The sequence below is a fragment of the Rhamphochromis sp. 'chilingali' genome (genome assembly GCF_963969265.1).
Source record: "Rhamphochromis sp. 'chilingali' genome assembly, chromosome: 11".
In the NCBI taxonomy this organism is placed as follows: domain Eukaryota; kingdom Metazoa; phylum Chordata; class Actinopteri; order Cichliformes; family Cichlidae; genus Rhamphochromis; species Rhamphochromis sp. 'chilingali'.
The window spans coordinates 30,628,109-30,638,744 of record NC_137938.1 but is presented as its reverse complement, the minus strand read 5'-3'; the positions used below and the strand labels follow the sequence as shown (position 1 = coordinate 30,638,744).

General features: G+C 36.7%; 1 protein-coding gene across 2 annotated transcripts; it reads right to left on the bottom strand.

Annotated features, from left to right (window-relative positions):
• Positions 1-5,256: 5,256 nt before the first annotated feature.
• isg20l2 (interferon stimulated exonuclease gene 20-like 2) lies at positions 5,257-10,093 on the bottom strand. Of its 2 annotated transcripts, none has more exons than XM_080897632.1 (4): positions 10,024-10,093; positions 8,087-8,814; positions 6,886-7,086; positions 5,257-6,487 (listed from the first exon to the last, which is right to left on the bottom strand). In XM_080897632.1, exons 2-4 carry the CDS (start codon positions 8,690-8,692, stop codon positions 6,368-6,370), a joined length of 927 nt encoding a protein of 308 aa, XP_080753758.1. In that variant the 5' UTR covers positions 8,693-8,814; positions 10,024-10,093; the 3' UTR covers positions 5,257-6,367. The 2 variants fall into 2 exon arrangements, with proteins under 2 accessions (XP_080753758.1, XP_080753759.1); XM_080897633.1 differs by having other exon boundaries at positions 9,752-10,067.
• Positions 10,094-10,636: the final 543 nt, after the last annotated feature.

The window sequence follows — 10,636 nt, the reverse complement described above, 5'->3', positions numbered from 1 at the left end:
TTATGCTAGAATCTTGGGAGATCTGCATCTCATTTCACAAACTGTGTGTCACATAATTACAAGATAACATCTCAAAATATAATTAGTCAGTATTCTTGCATAATGATATTGTGGTTATCTGACTTCCTGTTGTTTGTTTCTTCACTTTAGACACAAATTGATGTGACTAATTCATCAGTGGCAATTTGAATGTCAATTACAAATTGCAAAGTCCGTCTATGTGCTCACTAGCTAATTTGGTGTTTAATAAATATTTTTCTCTGAGCTTTTGTTTTGGCAAAGAGCTCAAGAGTAGTGATGTTGAGCCATATAGTAATATGTGTATCAAAACTAATGCTGTAAGAGACTAAAGCGCCACAAAGCTGGAATATGATTGTAAATGTAACTTTAGCGACCAAATATTGAGGTAAGCTGGTAGTTTTAGCATGTTATAAGTGCTTGAAGTCATGAGATCACCATCCAAAAATTAAGCAATGTTCATGGAATTTGTAATTTCTAAAAATAAACATGTTTGTTTATTAGTTTATTTATAAGGAACCCCATTAGCTTCCACAACAGTGGTTGCTAGTCTTCTCAGGGCCCAAACCATCAAATACAATCAAATAAAATATTACACAAAAAGTGGATGCTAAATATCTGCAATAAACAATAATAAACTGTTAAATAAGAAAACAATCCAAAGGTCATATAAACCAGTTTTTCCACTCACAGGTTAGCTCTTTGACCCTAGAGTCACCTAGTTCATGTTGCATATTTATTAGCGAAGCTTATACATTTAATTATTCTATGAGATCTTTAAATGTTACAGGGGAGCAGCAGTTAAGAACAACTTTGTATTCACTGCTGGGTACTTGAATGTCACTGGACACAGTAAAAACCATTAATGTGAGATAAAGTGAATGAGTGAACGAGTTATAGGGAATTCAACCCTATTTTATAGTGTATTTTAAACAGATTTGTAATAAATCTAGAAAGTTGCTTATTCCAGAGATTTCTATTTCCTCCCGCATAGTTTTCATAACCCACATGCATGACACTATAAGAACCTAAGCTTCCACATATCCTGACCCTGCTGCCAACCCACTGTATGTACTGTAGGTTAACTACTGTAGAAATCTGCAAAACAGACAAATTCTTGATGGCTTGGACGTGGGCAATAAAAACTGATTATGCACATAGAGCTGAGGCTGGGCCATGACTAATATATTTGCTGTGTGATATGTGTCTGAAAAGGGTAATCTGCAGAGTCTAGCTCCCAATAACTTGACCCCGGGGCAATAAATTCCATAAAATCCATATTGTATGGCATAATGACACACACCGTGGTCTTGCATGTATTCCAAGCTCTAATTAATCCAGCAGGTAGTCACTTAATCTTCTTTAATTTCAAAATTCAAGAATAATTTAAATCAATAATGTGCAATCACATTTAAGAAAGGGAAATGTTGACCAAAAGAATCAGTGAGCCAAAAGTTGTTTCTCATTTGAAATGGTCAATATAAAAAAGATTTAGAAAAAATATTAGACTTAATACAGCTACAGAAGAAAATCCAAAGCCTCTTTAATTTAAAGCTCTGGCTTTCACTTTTGAATCTAATAACAGGGAATAAAATCAAAGTATTCACATTATTGGCCAGACGCAAAGAGATTAAGAGGGGATAAACAGCAGGGGATAATCTAGAGAATGGATTAAACCACATGTCGCTTCACAGCAACAAAGGGGCTGTACGTGGTCTGCAACTATATTTACAGTAGATGGATGATAGTGTCAAAGTTACATCCACATGAAAGCCAAGGCCCAAAGTTTCCCAGTAGAACAAGATGAGATGAACGATATTCATTCCACTTGTCAATTATTTTAATGTTCTGGCTGACTGGTGTACTTAATTACAGTGGTCTGTGGGGGGGGCACCTGCTTTTTGGGACATTGATTGATTTCCTCTCACAACTTCTGCTGGTTAAACACTGTTATCCTACTCTGTAATGTTACTTATGTGCTTTTTTGTTGTAGCAAGTGTCTTAGCCTCTGTATCTAAAACATGTATTAATATACACTCATTATATTTGGAGTATTGTTTCTTGGTTGGTTCTGGCCTTCTGATATCTATGTCTCAGTTTAATATATTTGTTGAAAATAGAGGAGAGAAATGTTATGTTATATTACTTTCATGATTTAAATAGTTGTGTTACCAGTTGCCAGTTTTAACAGTCTTACATTTTCAAATGTAAATTTCCCAGCATTGCACATGAATTGAATAACATTAAATTTGGCAGTTAGGTCAGCAATAGTTGTCTTGTTTTGCCAGAATTTTCCAGATACAAAGTTATGAGCTCAGTTTGCCAGCTGAGAAGCCAAAACAGCTGTTAACAGATTATGAAAAGAAGAAGAGCAAAGAAGGACGTGAATAGCTTGGTGTTAACTCGTCTGCCATGGATGAAGTTTTTTCAGTGTTACATCCCTGCAAAATTATCGAGATAAATTTGATTAAAAACCTGTTAAAAAAAACACATAACATTAAAATTTCAAGTTAGGACATGAGTCTTCAAGGCTTCCTGCTCCTTGTGAGTGCCCTTGTGCTACCACAATCACATTAAACAGATCTGACCCACTGTTGCTAAGAAATTACCCCAATTAATACCAGTATAAAACAGAGGGGATGTGTGCTGAATCCAATAAATCTGTGCTGCTGAGCTCTCATGGTGTGACAGCATGGTGTTTTGGTGTATGTAGAGATTTTCTAACAAAGACCTAGAAAGTGTTGGTGAATCACTGTTGGTGTTTGTGTGCAGTATTACCTGTGACGTTTGGTATGTTCTTACTATTTTAATGAGCTTCTCTGCTATAGCAGATGTGTCTGGTGTTGCTTTCTCAGGAAGGATGGCATTCTGTATAATTAATTCACTACAGCTGAATTCACAGTGGGGAAAAAAATGCTGATACGTTCACCTTTAAGGACAAACAGCTGCCAAAGGGGACATAAAGTGGAACAGTATGAGACTGTGGAAGAATCGTATGCTTACACCAGCAAAGTGGTGTAAAGTTGGAGGAGTAGAAATATGTTGATGCAGCTGCTGATGTGCTCTGTGGAAAGGCTAGCCTTCAATAAAACAGGGAATTCATACGCTTTGTGCCATTTGTCAGATCTGACATTTGACCAAGGTCTGTTCTGTCAAAAGACTTTTAAAAAGGGGTGAAATCTGAGACGAAAAGTAACACTAACAATAAGTAATCTCAGAACTCAGCTATCAGGCCATTGGAGCCATAATGATTGCTGTTTTAGATATAGACATCAATTCTATGCATCTGCAGGAAGTACCAGAATGCACTGGAACATACAAAAAAGAATAATTATTTTAAATTTTGTTCTTCAATCTTTGTTTTGGTAAAAGAATCATCAACTGGCAGCGATTATACTCTTGTAGACCTTTGACATTCAGCATGTAATTTATTGAAGGAATCTGGAACAACATAAGTTAGAATTGCTGTGCTCTGCTTTTCATTTTATGAGTTTTTTTGTTTGTTTGTTTTTTTCAAATTAAAAGCCAGGATATGTGGAAAACAATGTTATGCATATATATGACTATGCCGTAGACACTAGAAGTCCAGACGCTTTTCTTTTCAAGCTCCTTAGACTACGATGACCTGGACTGAGAACCTTCACAGACATACTGTAGACACTATTGACAGAACATGTATGCAGTATATGGTGGGCTGGTTCCCAAAAGTGCTTAATGGGGTTGAAATCCAGTGACTTGACTCCAATACAAACAGAGTACCAGCCCACAGCTTCTTTACATACTTTTTGCATCCTTTGGAGCTTTGTCATTGTCCTATTGGAAAAACAAACCCGCTCCAATCAACTAGCATCCACACTGAAAAATAGTCAAACTTTCCTTATCATGATGCCTTTGATCATGCAGAAATCTCTCACTTTGCCTTTATATTTCCCCACCAAAAGGAACTGGAAATGTAAAGGTATTTCCTGACAAATGGCATCTAGTCTTATAAATGAACCCGTTAACCCAAAATCTTATTTTCTTTTTGAATTTACCTTGCCCAGTGTTTGCACATTTTTGCCCATCTTAACCATTCCCTCTATTGGCTAGGGCCAGACAGGTCTTTTTTTTTTTCTTTGCAACTCTGTCTACAAGGCCAGTTTCCCGGAGTCGACTGCTCACTGTTGATTTTGAGACTAATGCTTTGTAGAGGGTAATGAAGCTGCCAACAGAGGACCTGTGAGGCATCCGTTTTTCAAACTGATGTACTTCCTATTCCTCAGTCGTGTATCAGAGACTACCATAGAGCTCATTTATGCTGTTCAGATGAGGAGATAGTATCAAAGTCTTTCTAAAAGAATTTTAGAAAGGTGCAGACATCAACAGACACTTCCAGGCACCTTTTTTGGGAAGCAATTTTAACCTTTAGTTTAAATAGGTCATGAATTCACTGGGACAGGAAATCTGCATTCACAGACTCACTAGCTTCATGGTCATATTTGGGGCTCTTTATGTGCTGCCACTTATGAAGTTTCTACACACTGATGCAAACGGGCACTACAAAGACATCTTTCACTACCTCAAATGGCCACAGATGGCACCGTTGCTTGTTTTTTTTCCACATTAAAAAACGAATGTGGAAAAAACAGCGAGGAGTGTTTCAAACTGAAAAGTTAAACAGTGTTTTGTGCACATAAGTATTTGAACGTTATCTCAGTTTTGTTGGTTTCTTTACACCCAATTACAGTAACGCCACAAAATTACTGCTGTAATGATTTATAGATTTTAAAATCAGGATGACAGTAGAGTGAATAACATATTCCAACAGACATTGCATAGAAAATTGCACAAATTCAGAAAGTCACCACTTATGTTTCTTGAACTTGGTGGAAAAGAAGTTGAAAGAGGGAAGATGATTAACTGGGCACTCAGACCACTCCTGTAACAGGAGAAATGGAAGATCAAACCAGTGGCTAGCAGTGTGGACCCTGAAGTCTAAACAGAAGTATTTTGGGGAATGGGAATGAAGTTGATCAATTCTTGATTTTTGTGTTTTTTAATGATAACTAACTCCAATAAATTTAACAATGCACGCTTTATAGATGTCTGTGATATTAACAATTCGGTCCTTAAAACATATTAATAAAGTCTACACAGATGACTCAGGGGTTAAGTCTTTGTTCTATGGTCCTGAATAAAATTAGATGTTTGACTAACGCTCTTTTAGTCAGGGCTCACTTTCTTTTTCACTGGCGTTCACATGGTAAGAATATAAGACCATTTATTTGCAGTGTTTACATGACTCTTGATAAAATGCGGTCCTACTACAGCCCAGTGCTGATTTAGTAAAAAAACAACAAAAAAACAAAAAACATGTGAAAAGCTAGAAACTGTTTACATCACATAATAATGTTCCAGCAAAGACATGACTGCCCCCAAGTGGCATGAGCACCATTTGAACACAGTGTAAAACCCTGACACAAAATGTAACTACTGCAATTAAAGCTTGATTTATAGTCCTGCACTGAATCTCTGCAGGACCATAATGGCCATTGCAGCTTTTGCATGTTTACTTTTGGAGTTTGGACAAATGCGTCTTCATTACTCTTCCATTAAGGATGACACTGAGCTCATCTTGTTGGACTTGCAGCAAATACATATAAAACACTCATCTTTACTGAAACAGAAAAGAGAAGTGTCTTCAAAAACACCTGCCTCTATACCAACACCAACGTCCTTCTAGAAAGTCCCAGCAGTGAGCAGACTCCTCCTGGAATTTACTTGTGCAATTATTTACAAGCATGTACAGAATTACTTCTTACATCTGATTAAACTTAATTTAAAAGCCTTGGTAGTTATACTTCTACCAATATTTCTGCTGCAGTGCTACCATATATTTCAATGTAGGCTTCTTTAGGTCGATAATATATCTGTCTGTATACAGACTTTCATGGTTTAAAAAAAAAAACACTGGCTGAAAACTGGCAACTGTGTTAGCTTTTTTGAGAAAGCCAGATACAACACATTGTTTCAATGAAACAATATCATTGTGTGACTCACATATTTTACTATCAAATGGACCAATCTAGATACACTTCTGGGACGATACAGATGTAATGGTAAGGCATAGATTTCATCAAGTAGTACAAATCAAGCTTAAATTGATGTAGAAGAAGTTTCAGCTCCAACAGATATTCACATTCTTCCCCTCCACTGACAACAGTACAGTTTTATTTAAATTCAGGCAGCTGGTAGAAGGTTATCCGGTTTGTTGAATGAGCAATTGCAGTTCTCCTGGTTTGGTTATTCACACAACAATGGGACAGTTAAATTCCGCTGTCCAAACTGCATGCCCGCCATATCAAGTGTTTTACCCCAACATGGCCGTTGAGTTAGCAGCAAGTTGCGTCTCCCACTCATGTTCCACCACTTTGTAAAGCTCCATAGTGGCTCTAGCATCCTCCACAGAGGAGTGGCCTTTGTTCCCAGTCTGAGGACACAAGAGAGGACATGTTAAGCATTATGTTGGTCACATTTATATAATCATGATGACATTACATGATATTAACCTTTTAGTTGAAAAACTGGTTTTCTACCCAGGTTTCAGTTTAAATTTGTCATTGACAACAGCCCACTACATGAAAGAGGATTCCAGGGTAAAAAAAAGAAGAAAATAATTCAAAACCAAAAATCTTCTATGGTAAATATTTGTGTTGAATTCGATATAATTCTGTGAGAAAAACACTGTTGTTAGTGATTCACATAAAAAAAATTACTGGTGTCCTGGTGTGTAATTAATGTCAATTATTATAATTTCTAATAAACTAGCTCCACTAACTGTACATATCTTCCATTTTGTATTCAACCAAACAGAGAACTCTGTCTTACCTGAATGTCACGGTTGAAAATGGCCTTCGTGAGCGTCTTCAGTGAAGTGCACTTATTCCCTTCAATGCCGGCCATCTGGTTCAGGAGAGGAATTCGAGAAGTGTCCCTGGTCAGCTCGGGGGGATGACAGTAACCAATCACCTTGAAGTCATTGTGGATGGCATGGCCAACCACCACCTTACCCTTAATCAGCGACAGTATCTGTAGTACCAACGGATAAAAAAAAACATCTTATTTACTAAACTCATATGGTTTATACAGAGTAATGGACGCTGCAAAAATCAAATCCTACAATGGAATGAAATGATGTCTAAATTAAAGTTAATTTGGACATCTTAACCCAGTTGTGATTCTTTTTTCAAATTAAGACCATTAAAAGGAACCAGTAAATAAATTTAAACAGTAAAACATATATAAATTAACAGTTGGTTTACCTAAACAAATTAATTAATATTAGCACCGGTCTGCATGAAACTGTGAAGTTCCTTTCAAGGATACCTTACCTGACCATAAGTGTGCTCCCTTTTTAACAACAGCTTTTTATAAAACTAACAACAAATACATTTAACTACCATAAGTGTTAGGAAACTTAATTATCATTTCATTTTATTTTTGTATTTTTAATTTTCATTAGTGGGTCCATACTCCAAACGCATACATGTTAGGTCAATTGGAGATTGTATTTTGTGTGTAAATGGTTGTCAGGCTCTTTGTTGTTAGCCCTTTTAAAACCCTGTGATAACCCTGTGATAGCAGCTAGACAGCTACAACAGGCTCCAGACCAACTGTAACCCAGAACAGGATAAACGGACAAAAATGGATTAGGATGATAAATTATTCCTGCAGTTGTCTTTAATTGCTGTTATTTACTGTGTCTTTACACTAGCTCCAACTTGTATGGTACCTCACACATGTTGTGCGTTCATCCGGATTAAAATGTGTTTTATCTGACAATATATTTTAGTGCTGGTTAGCTGTCAAATTAATAACTATATTAACTATAACTATATAAATTATATATTAGCTATAATAACACTGGTACTTACATATCTTCCAGCATCTTTGCAGTTGTTGAGTTCTCCTTTACATTTAAATTCAATATTTTTGCCCAAATCTCTCTCTCTTAACTCCTCTGATGACAAGCATTTTACAATGTAAAAGAACATGCTAAATCGTTTAAAAAAAAGTACACTTTTCTCACCTCCATCCTGGCCTTGGTGAATGGCATGGCATTGACGAGGTCACGGCGTCGGATGCCGCTCCATCGAGTGCGATAGTCTGTGACTCGTGCAGAGGGCTTGATAAACTTATCGTAAATCACATCTCCTTCATAGGAAACTATACTGCAGCGTGCAAGCTCACTGAGGCTCTTTGGTCCTGTGCCAACCATCTCACAGTCAATAGCGACATACTTAGAAGGGTTCCCTGATGACATGGTGATGGGCTTACAGGTGCTTGATACTGAGGAACCAGGGCTGCTGGCTGATGATTTCAGGGGCTCCTTTGGTTTTTCACCACATGGAGGCATGGAACTACTGTGTGCACTGGCCAGATACGATAAACTTTTGCTTTGTGTGGAAGTGGAAGCTGGTGGGCATTTAATGGACGCACCATTCTGAAGTGGTGTTTGGCTCTGTCTGAAGTCTTGCCTATACTGGTTGTTCTTTTGTTTACCTTCCCTGTACCCCTTTGCTCCACGGTTGTGCCTCTTTCTACGCAGCCACTCTTTTTTCCTGTTTACCTTGCCTGCTAGAGCTTTTTTCGGTGCAGTTTCATCATGAGATAAATTAATCCAAATGTCTGACATGTTTACATCAAATTAAATAATTTCAAAACACACACATTCCCACAAAACAATCTCATAGATCTGCTTATTTGTAATCCTTCAACAGGTCCTTGTTGGGTTTAGTCCAGTTTAGAAGTCTCATCCTGCAAGGCAAACACAATATTATCAAACTGTGCCTGGATTTGCAGAATTATAACCAATCAGACCGAGTGCCTGAAAATGCCTGCAAATTTTCAGATACTTTTCTAGGCAAAGAACACTTCAGGAAATCATTGTTACTGTTCTCTGTGGAACTGTCCAATAACTCTTCTTTCTGTGAGGTGAACACACTTCTCAGGCACAACATTTTACAGATATATCTCAGTATTTTACTGTTATACAGTCGTTTGTTAGATTTGGAGTGTATATATCATTCACTAATATAATTTTCACTAATTTCTTGCACAATCTAAGTCTTATCTTTACTTTTTAACTCATTTCATTTCTTAAAATGCTCTGTTTTTAATCCCTGTAGTATATATAAAAATTTGTGCACTTTTTTTCACTCAAGTTGTAAAGTCATCACTATGAGCATGTAGCATTTTGGCTTCAACTATGTTGCTTATAACTGTAGACTGTACTATTTTTATTCTTTATCCTGTTGTTATAACACAATAATTTTGCTCGTAAAATTGAATAAAGTATCCATATATCTAATTATCTAACCAATTTGGGGACGTAACATCAATCTGGACTTGTCCGGGAAACTAGAAAACATTGAAGTTGCCAGATTGACAATGTAAACATTGGTACTGTTCCATCCTTTCACAATAGATGTTTTCTGTTTTAATTGTTTACTTTTTGCGACCTGATAGTTTGTGGTCGTGGATGGAAGGGTCAACACTTTTCCCAACTTAACATGGCAACCTGAGGGATTCTGGAAATATAAAATCTTAAAGCTAACTTTATACGGGATTTATAAGCAACTGGTAAATGAGCAGGCACAGTAACTGTCCCATCGTGTCGCAGATTCAAACTTTACAAACCGTATTGTTTATAAAGTTGGGGAAACCTGAAGGTAAGGAAACCTGATTTCCTTACCTGGATGACTGAGCAGGCATCAGGAAACCTCATCAGCTGCACTTGGTGGATGCCACTACTGCTAATACTGCTATATCTTCTAATACTAACATTAGCTAATAACTGCTAAGGTTAGCCCGCTAACGCTAACGTTGGACACCAAACACTGTTTATTGACAGTCTCTCTCAATGGACAGTTTCTCTTTCTGCTTGTGAACATTTGGTCGGTCGATAGCGATATATACCCTCAAAGGAAATGTCTAAAATTAACTTTTAGAAACATAAAACCAGACCTGCTACACGTGAACCGAACGAATCCTCCTGCCCAGAACAGATGATCTACATCCGGGGCATGTTGCCTTTGGATACCCTTTGTTCATCTTGAAAATTCCAGATTGGTTTGAATACTTTTATCTCTGGTATCTCAAAGCCTCTCTATTATATTTCTTTGAAATCATAAAATATTTTAAAACTGACATGCACAATAACTTTGAGTAATATACTAAACTAAAACTCTTTAAACGTCTTTTGTAGTATCCTTTCCACTAATTCCTAAATAATGTACTATTTGCTCACAGTAGGGAGTGATTTATTATAAGTTATTAATAAAACCACATATCAGATGCATATAAGGAACCAAGTAGAAGACTGTTTTCTAAAGTTTAAAATTAAGATTCTAATTTTAAAAAAAATTTGTGCACTTGTGTCTAAAATTACGGCGAGTACCTAAATGCATCACGATTCTATTGAAAAACGTGAAAGTTGTAGGTAGCGACGGAAACAAGCTAGTGGCTAAAAGCAATTATCAGTTCAGACATTTAAAGGAAATACTTTTAACGTTAAAATTGTATTTTATAGAGATGGTTGTAATAGTTTTGGTATTTCAGACACACTCGGTCTTAACTA